Consider the following 19,594-nt stretch of genomic DNA (forward strand, 5'->3'; position numbering starts at 1 on the left):
AAGAGAGAACTCCTTATGAGAATGCAGCTGTCTGATGACAATGCATAAGGTTGTTCCATGGCTATAATGGTAAAGGCTTTGGTGCTCCAATTATAACTGCAATTGTCTGTTACTACTATTTACTGTAAGGAAGTGTTTATATATGAAAATGTTGATAGTATGTCATGTCTGTGAAAGAACTTTATGGACCATAGTTGAATTTAATGAGTAAGAAATATGGTGCTCATCACAGATCAGCAAACGTATCACAGATAGCTGCCAATTAGCCATTGCATACTTCAGAAAAAGAACTCAAAGAGGTTTAGTCGTGGTTTAACCCCAGTGTCGTGGTTTAACCCCAGGCAGCAGCTAAGAACCACACAGCCTCTCACTCACTCCCACACCAATGGGATGGGGGAGCAAATTAGAAGGGTAAAAGCTACAAAAACTCATGGGTTGAGATAAAGACAGTTTAATAGAGAAAGCAAAAGCTGCACACACAAGCATAGCAAAACAAGGAATTAATTCACTGCTTCCCGAAGACAGGAGGTGTTCAGCCATCTCCAGGAGAGCAGGGCCCATCACATGTAACGGTTCCTTGGGAAGACAGACGCCATCACTCCAGATGTCCCCCCTTCCTCCTTCTTCCTCCCACCTTATATACTGAGTATGACATCATATGGTATGGAATATTCCTTTGGTCAGTTTGGGTCACCTGTCCCAGCTGTGTCTCCTCCCAATCTCCCATGCATCCCCAACTTCCTTGCCAGCGTGGCAGTACGGAAAACAGCAAAGGCCTTGACTCTGTGTAAGCTCTGCTCAGCAATAACAAAAACATCTCTGTATTATCAACTCTGTGTTCTGCACAAAACCCAAACATAGCCCCATACTAGCCTCTATGAAGAAAGTTAACTCTACTTCAGCCCAAACCAGCACACCCAGCTGGCAACTGAACACCACACAGCCAATTGCTTACTCCTCTGGCCTAAGCCAGGGCAAGCTGCCTCTCCAAATGCATTTTATTCATTTGTTTTGACTAATCCTGATTAATTATTTAAAATTCTTCAATGGTTAAGATACTTGAGAACATGTTGTGAGGTGTTAGAAAAAGGACATCAAACTATTAACATTTTACCATTGAATCATAACTGAGATATAGGGTAAGATGATGGAATTTTTCAGAAATGGTTTCTTGTTTGTAGATAACTAATGTTTCATTTTGTGTCTATATTTTTAAAAGTTCATAGTTTAGGGAAGGCTGCATGATAATGCAGTGTTTTAAGAAGTTTTACAATGTTTGTCAATGATAATATTTTCCTTATTTTGATGCTAATTAGTACCCACAGCTAATCAAAATGAGAGTAGATCTGGTGAAATGGTTTGAAATGTGAACAAATATTTAGACCTATTCTGTGAGCAGAACTATATATATAGTGTATTTAAAAATTTTAGCAGCATCTTCTCAAAACCAATTTATCATTATGTCTTCATTATTTCTTTCTGTAGGCTTTTCCAGCAAATGCAGTTACAGTTTTCGTGTACTGCAGCTCGGTGACAGTGTTCTTCACGGTAATAAAGGTGATCAGCTACCGTTTGCACCTTATGTTTGACAAAGGCGAAGTAATTCAGCAAAAACTCTCAAGGAAAAATGGAAGGCAATGTAAAGATACAGAGGTTCAAAAAGGAGAAGCAGCTCAGTCCTCAATTTGTAGGTAAGGTTTTCGTTGGTACGTTCTGTAAAACAGATGAGTTTACGCTATGGTCTTGCCCATCAGAAATGTCTGTTGACTGCTGTAAAGCTGCTTAAAGTTGTGTGAGGAATGGCACTTTCAATTCAGAGGTGGGGCAGCAGTTGTGCACCATGACACCAATAGGAAGAGACATGTACTAGAGGTCCTAAATGATGCTGGAGAAAACCTGGGTTGAAGTTTTCTGGGGAAGTCTTAGCTGCTTGTTCTTTCCTCATCCTGCTGGGAAGAGATGAGGAAGTGACTCATACCTGTTGGGAAAGAATATGCTTTAATAAATATCATGGCTTTGGAAGCCTGAGCTTCTGTTGCCTCTGTGTGCTTGTAGTAACTTCCGTCTCAGATCACACCTGGATGCACAAGTTGCTTTTCCCCCTTATGCTTCTGTGGTCCTGTTCATGAGGAAAGCTCGTACTGCTTTTATTTCGGTGGGGCATTAGGGAAATGTTTGTAACTTCTCTACTTAGGAGCCAAGTACTATTTGTCTTTGCTGCAAATAATCAATAAGGCTGCTTCCAGGTTGTAAGGATATTAAACATAAAAGTCGTATTGGGCTGAAGACTAGTATTGACGTTTTCCAGATTAGTGTACAGGCAGAGTGTTCCACTGTATATGCTTTGGAATAAATGGAGACCTCTCCTACTGGTTTTTCAAGCTTGAGTCATACAAACACATGAAGCTGGCAAGTGGCTTTCAGTGATTCCAAATGTCATGACAGATGTGAAACATGCTGAAATAAGGCACGTGCAACAGTGACAGCAGCATGCAAATGTCCAAGCTTAAACTGAGTAGCTTTGTTAGAACTACTGGTCAAGCTTCAGCCAGATGTTCTGTATAATAGAACTTGCTCAGGGTATTTTTTGGTGCATTTGCAGTTGCTACTGCTACCTCTGTGCTAGCTAAGTTGTATAAAGATTGTGTACCTCTGTGCTACTGCTCTTCGGTGTTTTTACTGTACTTTACTGTAGCACTTCTATGTTACACTCCTGGCAGTGATGTTACTGGGAGTGTCCAGGTCTGCCTGCCTTGAGACTCTTCTGAGGAATGCCTCTCATTTGTCTGACTAACCATACAAGGTCTGTATTTTAGATTGGGTCATGACTTTCAGACTCTGTTTTGGCTAAGAACTAGGGGTAGAATCGCTTAAAGGTTGCTTGTTAAATCCCACAACTGTTCCTCCTAGGTCAATTTTTTGAATGCACAATGTCCATTATTAGACCTGATCAGGAAACAAAGAACTTAGTATTATTTTGACTAGATGACTGACAGAATTTTTAAACAGACCCTGATAGTTGGCAGGTTGGTTGAACAGTTTTTTGAAGCCAGCTGACTAAAAAAAAAAAAGTGGAAAGATGATAAGTAGTTTATATACAGCTGCAGGATTTAAAAAATAAGTATTTGGGGATAACCCCCCCCCCAAACAAACAGAAAAGCGCAAACCCACACTTTTTGACATTTCACTATTGTGTTGATTTTTGTCAATTTAAACTGAATTTTGGTTGTGTTATACCTGAGAATGAGAACATTTGTAGGCTCTCATTAGCAAGGTTTGTTCAAATATACTTGCTTGTATCCATAGAAAAGCTAGTAGAAGATACGTGTAAAAGAGTTAATGGATAGTTTAATAGATATTTGCTTTGGCTCAAAACAAAAACTTTATTTTATGGTCCAATGATTATATTAACATGCATTATGTTGCATTTCAAATAGTTGTTTGATGGGAGGCTTGTAAGTATAGAGACAGTTCCATCAGTGTTATGTATACAAGGATGTAGAAAGCAAAAAATGTGAAAGGAGTAGCATTTGATTTTATGTCTAATGAGAAGCCCCAAACAACCTTTTGTGCCAATAGGTATGTGTGCAAGTCAGGCAGGCTAAATGGCATTACATACCAAGTGAGTTTGAAGAGATGTCATTGTATTTCTTGTAGCTCTACTTCCAAACACACCAGAATCACTTTAGATTGAGGTATTGTTTTGTTTATTTATATTAAGTTGTCTGGGTAACGAAGGAGGTGCAGAAAAGGTTTACAGTATTTTTAGTCTTCTGCTTTTAGCATTGGAGGGGAAAGAATTGCTATCACTTCATTGTACTGTGCCACTTGAGATCCTCTGTGGTAAGAAGCATTGCTTTATTTGTCATTTCCTTCCATTTCAGCAATAACACAGGGGATAATGTCATCGGTGAGACCAGCCAAAATGACTCTACCCAGTCAATTCATGACAGTTCAAGGGTACAGGCTCCACACTCGCAGAACTTACCTGGAACAATGGTTAGTATGTGGCTTTCTGTAGTAGTGTCTTCACTTCATGCAGTTCACAGTTTACCACATGGAGTTTTGTACTGCCAGGTACTGACCACTTGAAATGTAGGTCTGCCCCAAGGAGGAAGGGTCATTCTGTGGATATACTAGGTATATAACTACTGTTGGTCAGGCTTCTCCTAAAGTTTGGGTTTGCAGAGCTGAAACTTGTATACATATTTCTGCACTTCTTAGGAGGGATCTGTCTGCTCTATAGATAGCAAATGGCCTTTGTAAATCTTTCCAAGAGCAACTAGTTTTTGTGGCTGCTTTGAGAGAAGGGAGAGGCTAACGCATTCAGAGCAGCCTCTCATTGCCTCTGAAGGTATCTGCTTCTGGAGCATTAGTAGTTTGGTTTTATATAACTTGCCTTGTGCTTATAAAATGAACCAAACACATCTCTTGAGTATTTAAACAAAGCATGCAGCCCATTGAAATCTAGGAGATGTCCACAGTAGGTTAAAAGTACATGTATGTGCATTGCAGGCCATTGACCATGCTTTCTAAATCAATTGTGTATGAAGTGATGAAGGGGTTGTATGTAAATGTTATTAAAGAAAAAATGGGAAACACTCATGAGAAGGCTGAAGAGTTGAGTATTCAGAAAAATTAAGAAACAGAATAATGCTGTCCCTGTAATCTTAAGCTACTCATCATGTACACTGTGATAAAATCTTTAATTATGTGATCCCGTGCTATTTTTTCTACAGGACTCCTGCCTCAGTCAGTGCAGAGGATGGTTAGTGATCTCAGAATAAGTGGCTCTTTGATACTTCATTCTGTCTTCATATTCCTTCACCCCTACCCCTTATCCCTGTTTATTGCAAACTATTCAAATCCTGGTCTGAATCAGAACTATTTCCTCATTTCCTGGAGTGTTTTTACCCTTTTGTAGCATCTGTATGATTCACAGACATGAATTGTTGTTTGGGGTTTTTTTTAATGAGGTGAAATATTTTTTCACCTGGTTTCTGTCCTAGTCTCCAGTATTCTGGTATTTGTCCATTCTGCAAACCCACTTCTTCTTGGGGTCTTATCCTAGTCTCCTACTTCCAAACATACTTGTTGGGTCTTGTCCAAAGAAATCTGACTGTCCTTGCTGCCAGGATGCCACCATGAAATTTTATGAAATAAGAATTATTTCCTCTTGATTTTGGTGTCTGTCAGTCAGAAGAGAACCACATTATTCTTTCCTGATTATTTTTTTTTCCTAATTATGCACTTAGCCTGTTGAATTTAGACTCCTGAAGTCTCACAGTACTCTGGAGTACTGTGTTTAGTTTTGAACTTCCCAGTTAGTTCCCATGGACTTTGGCCTCCTGAGGAGAAACCAGCAGAGGCCACCAAGGTGATTGAGGAGTGAAGTACATGATGTATGAGCACAGACAGATGGGATGTTTTAGTTTCTAAGTCTAAAACCTTTTTTAAGACTCAAAGAGCTTATTGCTGTCTTCAGCTTTCTAATGGTAATATACAGAGAAGATTGAACACTCTCTTCTCAGAGGTGCCCAGTGACAGGATAAGAAACAATGGCTACAACTTGCAGCCATGGAAAGCTACAATTAGATCAGTTGGATGTAATGTCTTTTCTGTGTGGTTGTTCTGTTTTGGTTTTGGGGTTTTTTTCCCCCCTAGCAAGAGAGTGGTCAAATACTGGAAGAGATTTTCCAGAGAAGTTGTTAAATCTCCATCTTTGGAGATTTTCAAAGCTCTCTTGGAGATGGCCTTGAGCAACCTACTCAAACTGTACCTCCTTTGAATGTGTGTGTATGGCAAAGGGGATTTGGATTAAATGACCTCCAAAGCTTCCTTGGAATCTAAATGATTCTATAATATTTTATTGTCTCTGTCCTGTAGTTTTCCATTGAGAAATTGTTACTAAGTACTAGAGACCAAACTTTGTAGTCTAGTGCTTTGGAAACAGAGAGCTGGAAAAGTAGAAGAAATGAGTACATTCAATTCCTCAGTAATTAAAACAAAAGTGTCTGGATTAGGAGCTGCAAAATGTGGGGTTTTTGTAAAAGAAAAACAGATATTTTTTTCCTTCCCCTCCCCAAACATTGCACACAATTGCAATGGTGCAGTTTGGAGCATGACTGTTCTATAACCATCTCCCTCGCTTGCCCCTTGCACTTTGTGCAAGGTGATACATGTTCAAATTTCAGTGATATTAAGCAGCTTACCAGTGTTGTAATTAACCTTTGATTAGACAGCTATTGTATTGATAGATGTTTTTTTCCCAACAGAATTTAATAAATGCCCATGCTAATCTTGTGTGTTTCTTTCTATTTGTTAGGAGCTGCCCACACGGGAAACTATTGAAGATCTTAGAGGTATCTTAGAGGCTATACAAATCCCTTTAAACTATTGTTTAATCATTGCTTGACACATGAAGTAATGACACAGAGGACTCCATGGCAGGTTCTGCTGTACCTCATCTTAGGAGCTGCAATGAAGAGCTTGAGAGAACAAAATCTCAAGGGCGTGCCAATTTACTAATCTTTCTCAATTGTCAGCCCAGTTGTTCAGAATGCAACCTTTCAATGAGCATGCAAGTAGCTTTCTCCATTTTGATACAGGGAGATAAAAGAGCCTTCCCCCAACATTCTTGGGAAGCTCTGTGCTTTTGTAAAGCATTAAGCTAGAAAGCTAACACTTGGCTCACATCTTAGAGCCCTTAAACATCTTTTGACTGTAGACTCCTGTTGTGATTGTTGACCTTTAGCTCTGTAGTGTACACTCTGGCACACTTTTCTTTGCCTACATTTCCAGTGCTTGAGATGTCTTAGTGTTTCAGTTTATCACCATATCTTATGTGACTGCTTAGGAATTGCAGAAAGTGGTGTAACAAATCTACAGCACTGTCTGCTTCTTTCTTTCATCTTCCCCTAAGTGTAGATAATTCTGTAAAACATTTTGGTTCTGATACTAGCTGTTTCTTGAGCTATTTTGATTATTTAAATTAAATGGACATGCTGCTGCACTTGTCCGGACCTGGAAAGGTTCCGATTCCAACTTGTCTTTATAGTATCCCACATGTAACTAACAAAAAGGCTCCTTGCTTAGGTCTGTTTTGATCAGCTACATCATCTGTGCTTCCCCTGCTCTGCTCGATCAGATTTTGCTAGCTAAAGATGATACTTCAGTAATGCATAGTGCTCGTGTTGGTGATACCTAACTCCCATATCTTTTTTTATTAGGTGTTATGGTATTAGAAGACCAGGCCGCACCACCAGTTTCACCTACCTCACCCTGCATCAAAGCAGATATATTACCTGTTTCTGCAACCTCCACTTCAGGTGTCACCACGTCAGCAATAGTGACAAAACCAACTGCTATGGAAATACCTACTGGTAATGGAATAAATGAAAAAGAAGTGAATGGACAGCCATGTGGACAGCATGGATCCCAAGATAATCTTTTGGACAGAGATGTAGCTAAAAACTTCTCCAATGTTTCTTCATCACAAGGTGATATTTTAAGGACTGGAGTTTCTTCAGAGCCATGGGACAGTGAAAATTCAGTTATTTCAGACCATTTGAGTATTCCTAAAAGCTACAAAAGAGAGAAATTGCCAGATGGATCACCACAGACAGGCTTTACCAGTAACTGCCCACAGTGCAATGCCATTGCAACCAAAGATCATGAGTATATGGAAAGTTCTTGCAATGCCTGTAATACCCATGAGGACCTTGATTGCTCAGACAGTGAGACTGCTGTTGCAGTTGTGGACAACTCTCTTCCTGGAGACCAGTTATGTGAGCCCATTAAAATTGTCATCACAATGAGTACAACACCAAACACCACCCTCAGTGACCTACCGGGCTCTGTCCACCTAAAGGCTCTGGAAACTGAGGGAACGAGCTCAGCCCTTGACTCTGGTGTAGTTAGAGCAGATTGTCCAAGTCAGCAAACTAATGAACAGCTCAGAATCCCTGTTATCACTTTTGACCTGTCTGATGACAGTAAAGGTAAGGCTTGCCCAGAAGTTAGTGAGAGCGAAAGAACTCCAGAAATGTTAAGGGCAGAGCTGTCATCCACCCAATGCTCTGGCTATGAATCAGGTGATACAGTAAAGGAGCACAGCAGCCCAGCAAATGCACCCTTAGAAACTAGCACTTGTTCAGATCCAAATCAGGAGAATGCTTTGGAAAACGTCCAGACTGTGAATTTAACTTCTAAGGAAGACCAACATAACCTAGACCCACAGTCCTGTAGAACTGCTCATGAAAAGAGGCACATGCGGGTGTTGAGTGTAGACAGCGGGACAGATGTGCTTTTAAGTAAGAATTCCATGGAGGTATCTGACAAAGAAAAAACCTTACCAACTTCTAAATCGGATCTAGAAGCTAAAGAAGGACAGATGCCGAATGAATCTAACTTTCTAGAATTTGTCTCCCTCTTGGAGTCCATTAATACCTCAAAGATGAAGACATCTAATCAATCCACTGTCAAAATGGAGACGACAAAGGAAAATGGGCTTGTTGGAGGTATTATGCATGGCTTACAATTCTTTTGGAATAAAGATGTGACTAGTTAGATTATTCATAGCAGCTTATACAGAGATCTGCAGTAGGTCAAACTCCAAGAGGAAGACTGGTTTTACTAATAGGGCCAGCATAGGGCTGGACTTGGTGGGACAAAGTGATTTAGTGATAATGTCAGCTGCAGTTCTTTAATATTTTTAGTTTGTTCAAGATTTTCCTGTGGGAAACCTAATGATAACCTTAGTAGGTGTCCAGTATGTATCTAATATTCTGTGCTAGAAGAGCATGCCTGGATTGTTGGAATGCCAAAAATATCTTGCAGAAATGTTTATGGCTGTAGCATTACACCTGGCCGTGACCATCTTACCAGGCACATGTTGAAGAGTTGTCTGTGTGTGCCTTTAAGTATGTAGAAGGCCAGAATTGGCACTGGTGATGGTTCAGCTTCTAGCTAACATGTGTGCACATGCACATGTTTCTAAATTTCCTGCATGGTTGAGAGTTAGCTTATAACTAAAACTAACAACAAAGAAAAAGAAAACCCATGCATTTCCTCTCACTAGTTAAGAGTTTTGATTTTTAGCTGCTTAAAACTAAAATATTTGGGGTTTAAGGAGGAAACTTTGTGGCTGGTTTCAATGAAAGCTCCCAGTATTTGAATGAAATATAGTATATTCCCATGCAAGTTCCCATTTAATCAAAAGGGGTTTCATTTAACAAAAATTTTATTTAACAAAAATCTCAGTCAGCTGATTTAAAAATCTATATGCAATGCATTTTATAGGTCTTCTGTATAAATATCTGGTTTTAATCAGCGTTCTCATTGCTGTCACCGAACCCTGTGACCCCTTTCTGTTGTTTGTAGTGTCTCTAGCAGCTGTCTAGGCAAAACTAAGTAGGACCATTTCATGAGGATGTGAGATATGATGCAGTGAATGCAGGTGCAATCTCAGGGTACTTGCCAATGGATCAGTGCCATCGGTTTAGAGCATCTGCACCAAAGTGAAATAAGACAGCCCGTATCTTCCCCTTCTCTGAAACACAATAAGCTGTTTTAAGATAGCCTAAGAGGATGCAATGTCAATACCTAGCTTGCATGGAAGGTAAGAAACTTAATGGTGCCCAGGAGAGCAGCTTGGTGCTCCTGTTTTACCTGTTCCCCAGCCTCATTCCTGCAAGAAGCTTCCATTAAGTGAAAAACTCACAGTTAAAAACAGTTTTTATCAGCTTTTTAAAAAACTAATGTGCAATTTGTACTTTAATCTTGTTAAAAAACAAGTAGATTTATCTTCTCAATGTGTAAATTTCTTTTAGATTCCATTTACCTTTCACTCTGCTTTCACTTGTGTCCATTTTGTCTTCCACTTCATATTTCTAGTTCTGTGGCTTTTCTGCCTTGTTCATCCCTTTTCAGATTAGCCACTCCCCTCCTGTGCAGCCTCATTATTTGCTTTCCTCTTATTAGTTCTCTCTCTTCTGTCCCTCTGTTCTTCGTAGCAGTGCACACTGTTGCTTTTTTTAGGCTTGTGCACCTTATTGAGCCTGCCTAAAGCTGTTGCCTCCCAGCAGGTTGCATTCACGTCTTCTCCAGTACTTACTCTTCTTTCCACTCCCTGATCAAATTTTGCTCCTCTTGGACCTGCTCCTTCTCCTATGGTCTATCTTACCCATCTCTCCTGCCTTCTCAGACTGTGTTCTTCTGCACAGTTTCTGTCCTGTTCTGTGAAGTTTATCAACCTGCCTGGCTGTGGTGACCCAGAGGGGAAGGAAGGACCTAAGATTTGTAAATGCTCATGGTTGAAAGAAGTGATGAAAGTCAGAGGATCTGCAAACAATCAGAAAGTTTCTGTAGTAAATTACACCTTTGGCATGGAGATGGGTATCTTAGTCCCTGACCTACTATATAAGCACATGGCAGTGGGGTTTGGATAAAGGGGTAGGGTGAAAGGGAAGAGAGAAATTAGAAAGGGAGAGATCTGTTAAAGAAATCAAGAAAGAAAAAAAGAGGCAAAGAGAGAGAAAAGAAGACCACCAGTCCTGGTTCCAGCTTTGATCCAGCTGATGGGTTATCAATCCTGGTGTTGGTGTCAATCCAGCCAATGTGAGATGTCCAGAGTCTTGGGATGCTTGGAGGGGGATACCTTTTATGCATAGGTTGCTCCACCTTGAAGATAGGTTTCTCCCCCCTATCTCCACATGCCCCCCCCGTCTCCAGCCAAATGTGTCACCCAGGAACAGGAGTGGGAGTGGGAAAGGGGCACCCTGCAGGAACAGGGATGGTACCTGTGGTTCCTGTACCTTGGACTGGTGCTGTGAGAAAAAGGAGATTCAATCTGAACTCCTTGAGCTAGGGAGAGGCCGTTCAAAGGCAGTTATTTTTAAGAGCAAGTAGCCTTTGTTTTCTAGCCTCGTCAGAACGTGCTGTTTGCTAAAATAAATTACTGTCATTACTGGCAGCTTCCCACAGCAAGACTGAATTTTAGGAATGAGAAAGCCTTTAATTTGTTTACAGCCTTGCAATTGCAAATATGCTTTAACAAAATAGTATCTTGGAACAGATCTGAATAACATTATTCCCACATTAGAGTGGTTGTTAAAAAAAAAAGTGTGTATGTGGGAATACAGAGCAAGTCAAGTTATGCACCTCTTGTTTTGAGGGAGGAGGTTGGTTATGTTTGTTTTTTGTTCTTTTAACCTCACAAACTGTCTAATTGGCAAAATCTAATAATAGATGCCTTGTCCAAATGAGCATGAAATGCACCCCACAAAGGTGTTTATTAGTCAATGTGAGAAACTTGGCAAAGTCGTGGAAAGCTGGATATTCAGAGCTGTGCGTAAGAAAGCTGACATTTTGCATAATTTGGAGAAGGTGGGGGAACTGTACTTATCAGAACAGTCTTGCAAGTGAGTGAATGTCATGGGTGGTCCCTCGCAGAACTTCTGAGTTCTGTGGAAGCAGAAGAGATACTGTCCTGACCACATAAGCCCTCACCAGTAGACAGCTTGGTAGAATGAAGTACAAGAAAATTAAAGCCTTGCTTTTTCTGCTAAGGATGCCAGATTTAACATGTTAAAATATAAGAGATAATCTTTAAGAGCTGTTCTATAGCCACTCCACCTCTTTGAGATTGTGAGAAAGTACCACTGACACTGTTGCTAAAAATGACTTTGAGACTAGTGTCCTTTCAGTTTTGAATCAAAATTGTACCACCCCCGTAATCAAAGTGTGTTGAAGGGCAACTGCAAATTTCCTTTGGTCCTTGAAATGTGAGGAAAGCTGGGTTTGTTGGCTGCTTTGGGCCCCTCTGATGTGTCTTGAGCTAAGTAAGAGCAATTGTGCATCAGACTTACACAGGGCAAAAGCTCCTGTATGTCCCCTCTGGCACAACTGGCCTGTAATCTAGGACAGGCAATATTATCACCCAGGGAGCAAAGCCTGCCATGGGAGTGGTGGGGACTGGTGTGGGAGAAACTAAACCAGGACTGCACAGCCTGAATTTAGATGTTTTGCAAGCTCTTTTTAGAAAAGGTACTCGTCATTCTGGGCAGTGCTCAAACCACAACCTCGAGTGAATTGTTCTGGATCCCAAGCAATTACCCTTCTCCTATAAAAAACTAAAACATACTCCTGTGGATACTTTTAGACTCCATTTCTTTTTTTCTTTTTTTTTTCTCCATTGCATGTGAGAAGGAGGGCTATCATCTGCCATACAGTCATGGGGAAGAGGGATCTTGTGCACTGAGTTGCCAGTCCAGATGACAGCTGTGGTGGGAGGTGACAGCAGGGGAGCTTGCTGGTGGGTAGGTAGCACCTATGACATACAGCCCTGCCTAGTGCTAGCTCTTCTCTCAGAGCAGCTGTGTGTCATCCCTGACTGTTGTGTCAGAGAGGCTCCACATGCCATGTGATGCCCCTCTTTGGATGAGGAGGAAACAGTGTGCAGAACTCAGTTCTCTAAATTAGATACTCAATGTGTAAGACTTGATGTGTTGAAATTTTAGAATTTCAGTCTTTAAGCTGAAGAGGTAATACTATGTTTGATGACAAGTCTGATATCTGTAAAGAAATTATGAGGCTGTTTCAGAGATCTGTATTCCAATGTAATTAGTAGGTATAATGGTTAGACTACTTATTTCCAGCTCTGCTGCTGACCTCGGAGATTGTTTTGAGCAAGTCACTTCCTGTAACAGGTACAGTGACTGTTGCTAGTTTTTCCTGTTCCTTCAGGATTAATGATGTAATTCTGATTAATGGATAATCCTATGTGCTTCTTCAGTGCCCACGCTGAACTTGCATAGCAATTCTTGGACTGTGTCACATTCCCTGGGCACATTCCATTGTTCAGTGGCTGACCAGCTTTAATGTCAGTTTTTTCTTTTAATGTATTTGTGGCATAATAGACAAATTTGGGCTGAGAATAAAGTGCATAAGCCAGAAGTGTCTGTTAAAGCAGTTGCTGAAGAAAGGGTTGGGAATATCCTTAGGATGTATACTCCAGATATATGAAAAGGACAGTTCACAACTTGTAGAACTTTTGTTTCATGCTGTTACTAAGAAAAGCATTTGAAATCAATTACCTCTGTGGCCAAACAGGCAACAAATGTATTTTGAAGTGAAACTTTCTATTTTGGAGCATAATGTCGTGGAAGCAAGTGGATTCTGCGGCAAAGCAATTAATGAACAGAAGAGAGACAGCCTTAATTAGCTTAACTCTGCTTGACCAGATTTCAAACCAGATGCCATTTGAAATTGTGACAGCAGTGGCATTTTAACTTACAGGGGAGAGTTGTGGAGATTGGGATAGGGGTATGCAACTAAAAGATGAGGAAGAAGGTTTAGAAGACTCTGGGAAGGGGGCACAAAATAGTAAAAATGTTTTGGAGAAAGGTTATAGAGGAATAAAATTTCACTCTAATGACCATTCTAATGGCAACTTTATTCTAATAAGGAAATTTTGAAGTTGAGATACACTGATACTTGGTTATTGTAATTACTGTATCATAGAACCATAGAATGGTTAGGCTTGGAAGGGACCTTAACATCTAGTTCCAGCCCTTTGCCATGGGCAGGAACACTTCCTACTAGACCAGGTTGCTCAGAGCCCCATCCATCCTGGTCTTGAACACTTCCAGGGATGGGACATCCGCAGCTTCTCTGGGCAATCTGTGCCAGTTCCTCACCACTCTCACAGTAAAGAATTTCTTCCTAATATGTAATCTGAACCTATCCTCTTCCAGTTTAAAGCCACTCACCCTTGTCCTATCATTACATACCCTTGTTAGAAGTCCCTCTTCAGATTTCTTGTAGTGTGCCTTCAGGTACTGGAAGGCTGCAGTAAGGTCTTCCTGGAGCCTTCTCTTCTCCAAGCTGAGCTCTCAGCCAGTTCTGTCAGACTTTGTTTGTAGGAGAGGTGTTCCATCCCTCTGGCTGTCTTCATGACCCTTCTCTGGACTCACTGTAGGTACATATGTGTAAATGCTGCTCCATATCAACTCAAACTGTTTTCAGCCTCCTCCTAGTATTGACCAAAGGCTTGTCTGTCTATAAAGATGATTTGAGTTACTTAAAATCTGTTTTACAAATGAGAAAGTTACATGGCAAAGGAAATTTGGATAGTGTAACTGCATTTAAATTAGGAGGTCATTTGTCAGCATTGGAATGTTAGATTTTCAAGCAATGTTGCTATGCTGTTAAAGTCTTTAATGCAGATAAAAATGTTTATAGGGAGTATCTTATATCCATATGGGACATATAAGAAATACTCATCTTGATAAGTATTTAACCAGGATAACTTAAGGACGTATCTTGTACTCAACCAAATATGAATGGACCAAAACTTGACTGTTTGTGCAGGACTCTTCTGAATCACCTTGCCCAAAGACTGATTTAGCCATGAGTCCTGATTGTTACACCTCACATGTCTGAGTCACATGGCAATTAATTTCCAGATAAATTATGCAGTTATTGCAGAGCCTGAGTCTGACCTTGGGACTTCTATGTGCCTAGCTGTGTGTATGCCAGAGTCGTGTGGAGCAGTGGATCAGGGTAAATGGCCCTGGTAGGAGACCACAGAGAAGGTGCAAATCTGGGCTTTTTAGTCTGCTCTTGCTCTCGGAAAAGGTTCTTCCTAGCACTCAAGCTTTGCCAGTGCAATTTCCATGCAAGTAGCATTAGGTGACGTAGAGCCGATTATATACCCTGGCAGGACACTCCTAGTCTAGACACCTTTATCTCCATTTAAATACCAAAGATGTAAGTCACTCGGAAGGAGATGAGTAATAATTATGAAAACCAGTCACAAACCCATCATGGCCCACCTTTCCAGTGCTGGAAGTACTTATCACCATGGTGTTGTCTGATTGGCGTATAAAGTCTGTGAAAAGCAGTATATTTAGGTTTTTCATTATTATGACTCTTCACCACAGCAGGAAAAAGAAGCCTGCAAAACTTGTGGTTTGCAGTGGAAAAGAGAGAGGTATTGAAAAAAATCGCTAGATAATCAAATTTTTAAAATCTTTTTAATTGTTTCAACACTAGAGCTAGTTTGAGGCAATATGGGACCAATTAGAATGATAGAATCATGAAACCATCAAGGTTGGAAGAGACCTTTAAGATCATTCAGTCCAACTGTCAACCCAGCACTACCACTATAACTCCTAAACCATATGACCTAGCACCAGATGCAGATGCCTCTTAAACACTCCAGGGATGGTGGCTCTGCCACCTCCCTGGGCACCCTATTCCAGTGCCTGACCACCCTAATAGTGGAAAATGTTTTTCCTAGTATCTAATCTGAATCTCCTCTGTCTCATCTTGAGGCTATGAAATAACAGTAATTGGATTATTGAAACCATGGTTTCTGATCTCTATAAATTATTCTTACAGATTGAACAGCCTTTAGGTAGGTGATTTTGATTAGGGGTCTGTGACTCCATCACATCTCATGGGTATGGTTACATCATTAAGGGGATGCCACAATTAAATAAGACAGTTTTTGCTCAAACTGGAGTTTTCATCTTTAATTAGGAAAAGGAACAAAGTGTTGTCTGCTCCCCTAACTGCTTTTTTTTTTTCTTCTAAATAAAGGAAGACCTATTGAATTTTGCCTGCATGCACAACAGATACAGAATATTTCCCTAAGCCAAACTTGTGTTCATTTCATTGTTTTTTATTGCACAGGAAGTCAGAATCCTTGTTTGTCATGTGCTACAGAGAGACTTAAAACATTGGCAATGTTGTAGTGAGTTTGTTTTTTTCCTCTTTGTGAAAGCTGAAGGAACGCTGCTGTTCCAAGCAAGAATTACAAGCTGTCTCTGCTGTATTCCCTGTATTCCCTCTTGCTTCTGATACCTGGGCTGGTGAGTGTCCACAGCCCCAGTGAGACTCTTTAGGCTGGATGCTCCTTCTTGTGCTTCACATTAAGGGCTGAGACCTGCTGGGACAAGATGTGGTGGTACAATTAAAGTTGTTCTTATGCTTCTGGATGCTGCTTCCTTCTCCCTCCGCTCCAAAAAAGAGTGGAATCTTTGCAGTGAAAATTGGTTTATGTGCGAGTGTTTGAGGCTTTGGGGCATTAGAGAGGAGTGCCCTGTGAATTGAAACTGATGTGGAGATGTCAGCTCCTGAAGGTAGGTTTGTTTGTAGAAGTAACATGTTAGTATATCAGCTGATACAGTTGGAAGGAAAACAAAACAGATGATCTGAAAAAGGTCTGCATATCCAAAAGCTTGTTTTCTTTCTTCAGTTTCATCAGTTGACCTAATAAAAGGTACTACATCTCTCTACAAGCTTTGAATCTGTTTTATCCTTAGACCATCATAGCTATGACACCACTATTTCTTGACTGGTGACTCTTGCAGATTAGGATGATAATTGTATTAGTGAGAAATATGGTTTAACAAATGGAATTTTCTGTGGGTTTTGCTTGATTAAATTTCTAAGGTGTTTAAGCAGCAGGTATTGCAAGAAGTCAGCGTAAGTATGTTTCAATACACCTTGCTTAGAGCAGAAGGGCAGAGAACTTACTGAGACATCTCCGACAAGCATCACAAAAAAACCTATTTCTGTTCAAAGCACTGAATTGCATAACTGTGCATGGTGCTGATGAAATCACTGGTTGCACTTTAAAATCCTAAGAAATATTTTTTTAAGTTTATAGACGAAGCACAGTTGCAAAATGTTTCACTTATTCACCATGGACTTTAACTAAAAGAGACTATTGCTTGAAAGTTGTACACATATATGTAAGTAATGACATGCATGTTTAGAGAGGTAATATAAATATAATTGGTATTCAAAGTAATAGAAATCCAACGAATCTGTAGTTGTGTACTTTTCAAGCATAAGGAAGTTTACTTTGAAATTGTTTTGCCAGGTTGTCCTTTGTCCTGCACCAGGTGTGTGGCCAGTGAGGAAGAGGGATTAGGCAGCTACCTGCTTTCCTGTCCAAGAGCTCTGTTTCCTTTGACGATGCTGCTTTCCCTTTTGTAAAAAGAGAATGGACCTGTGCTCTGCTTTGCTACTGCCTGTATACACAGCTTGGGAACAAATTATGGCCTCCAGGGAAGCAGCCTCTTACCATCCTAGGTTAGGAACAGATTGCTTCCCTCTGAAACAATAGGAGAAGTAAAGCAGAAATTCTCTCTCATTTGTCCTCTGTTCACACAGCCTGTTCTTAAAACAACCTATTCACAAAGCCTCCTCAAGTCAGAGTATGTCCTCATCATTATTTCTGTGGTTGTATTGTTTTAAGTATTTGTAATACTTTCCATAAAGCTAGTAAGTTCTGCTGTGTTTTAAATTTTCTTTTTTAGATGCTCTTGTTTAGTAGTTAATGAATGAAACTCTTGAAAGTCATCCGTGGAGAGTGGCTCCACGTCACTGCCCTGTTTTCCAGATAGCCAGATGACGGAGAGAAAAGAAGAAATGATGGGAACAGAAAAGCACTGTGAGCAACTTCCTAAACAGGAAAGATCAGATGTACAAAGCCAAGATCATGCTAGTACTAGTCCGGTGCTACCAGAGTCTGCCAAATTTGCAGCACTGTAAGGCCAGTTTACTTTACAATTTTGTACTTCAAAGATATGATGTAAGCTGTTTTGTTTCACTGAGTAGAAATGACATAAACTTTTAATTAACCTCTCTTTCTTTTTGTTTTATTGAGAACAAGAAAAAAGTTCCTCATAGTAGTTTTGAAACATTTTTGTGTCAAGTTACCAGGGCAGCAGGCAAAGGCAGATAATCTACCGGGTAACTTCTCAGCAAGACAGTTCTGTCTTGCAAGTAATAAGTGGACCTGAGGCGTCTGTGCAAGATGAGCTCTCTGTGGATGCAATGCACGTGTTCATAGATGAAAATGGTGAGTTTATATAGTTGAGTAATGACAATGCATGAGGAAATTTCTGAATAAAGTTCAGATGCCCTGGAAGGATATTTCTCCTGTCTGTTACCGGTTGCATGTTTTCCTGTTGTGTGGAAGAAAAGGGTTTAGTATTTTAAAGTCAGATCAACAATAAAGAACGTTTTCAAAATCTGCCAATGACCATCACAGACCTGAGACTTACACAGTGCATGCAGTTTTATCTTCCAAACATCATCCTCAAAAGATGCTGGCTAGGCCAGAAGACTTACTTCTGTCTCTTCAGAAGAACCCCTGGCGTTTTCTGCCTGACTAGGAGTTTGGCAGTGCGCTGGGTGAGCAAAACATTCCTCCTTTTTAGTGTTTTGTTCCTCAGTTGACTCAGACTGATATCTGTGATGTCGTGGTGGTTGCTCTCATTTGGAGTTGTGGTCTACTGCCCCTTTCAAGAGAATTAATGAATGGCCTAGCCTTGCCTCATACCTGTCCTTGGGATGCCACTGCTCTGAAACTGTTCCTAGAGCCTGAAGCTGTAGTATGCTTGGTGATGGTTTGTTTGAGTCCTGTGAAGTACCCTGCAAGGTACTGGCTCTTACCTCTAAAAGTCAGCTGCCCTCAAAGCCATTTAAAGCTATCTTCAAAGCCAGCATGGAATGAGTGCTCGTGGTAGCTGGGTTCATGGCCCCAGAGATACTTTGGTGTTCTGCCAGTTCCTTCTGGCCCTGTTTGCAGTCTGCAGCCTCTGGCATGCTGTGAGGTGAAGGGCAGCAGCTGCCAGTCAGGCAGATGGCATGGCCTCTGGGTCAGTAAGCAGTGACCCTTCGCTTTGTGCTGCATGTGTGAGCAGGGAGTAGCAGTGGCTACGCTTTTAGCAGAATTTTTTGCTGCTTTGTACCTTGTGACTTCACCTTGGTGAATGGAAAGAGAAAAATCTGATGATTTTGCATTTTATAGTGAACTTACATTTTACAGTGAACTTTAATTTACATACCTTTTAAATTTTTCACTGTAACTTCTGTGCTTTGTTTTGTCACAGGTTTTCAGTTGTTCAAATGTTAATTTGCTTTCTGCAGTCTAAAAAAGCCTAGTGCACAGACTGGAAAATACATATTTATAAACATGCCTGACCTAAAATGTGTGTTTAAAAAACTATGTGTAAAGCAAATGATCTTATTGCTGAACTGATTTTTTTTTTCCTCTGTATTTTCTACAGGGGAAATTAGATCCTGCTATTTGAAAGCTGGCTGTCAGAAGGAAGGAAATTTTCGACATCAGCTATCAAACTGTGATTGTATGTCAAATGCTCAGTAAGTAAGCCCTTATTTTTAGAAATGTTAAAAGTTTTCATTGCTAGAAACTATGAAACTGATCGTAGCTGTGAAAGATGCATGTGAAGGGGAGTATTGGAGAGTAAACGTGCTAACATCTTATCTTGTAGAGTTGTCAAGACATCATTTTTTTTTGTTTTGTGCTAAAATAGCTATAACTTTATAAGAATGTTGAAAAGAAAGTGAAAATGAAAACCGGAACTATCCACTGTGTTTTTATTACTCTCTGGGAATTGCCCAACTCAAGTGTAGCGATTATAAATGAGATAGTAAACAAAACAAAGTAAATAAGACTGTTACCAGCTATTCTTTCAATCTTGTCTTTCTTGCTTCCCATACCTGTTGGGTCCTTTGAAGATTCTTAGAGCTGTGTTGCTCTCAGCCACTGACA

At 40.4% G+C, this 19,594-nt stretch overlaps 1 protein-coding gene across 1 annotated transcript in view; it reads left to right on the plus strand.

The window, feature by feature from the left end:
• Positions 1–1,485: 1,485 nt before the first annotated feature.
• PCNXL2 (pecanex-like 2 (Drosophila)) overlaps positions 1,486–19,594 on the plus strand; it is a gene marked incomplete at its 5' end in the record, with an annotated part of 148,871 nt that continues 130,762 nt past the window's right edge. Inside the window, 7 exons of the mRNA XM_009082871.1 lie at positions 1,486–1,691; positions 3,885–3,999; positions 6,326–6,362; positions 7,230–8,519; positions 17,414–17,561; positions 17,730–17,875; positions 19,089–19,182. Coding sequence (XP_009081119.1) covers positions 1,486–1,691; positions 3,885–3,999; positions 6,326–6,362; positions 7,230–8,519; positions 17,414–17,561; positions 17,730–17,875; positions 19,089–19,182 — 2,036 coding nt within the window. The remainder of the gene's footprint in view (positions 1,692–3,884; positions 4,000–6,325; positions 6,363–7,229; positions 8,520–17,413; positions 17,562–17,729; positions 17,876–19,088; positions 19,183–19,594) is intronic.

Source organism: Acanthisitta chloris, unplaced genomic scaffold (assembly GCF_000695815.1).
Source record: "Acanthisitta chloris isolate BGI_N310 unplaced genomic scaffold, ASM69581v1 scaffold4899, whole genome shotgun sequence".
Lineage (NCBI taxonomy): Eukaryota > Metazoa > Chordata > Aves > Passeriformes > Acanthisittidae > Acanthisitta > Acanthisitta chloris.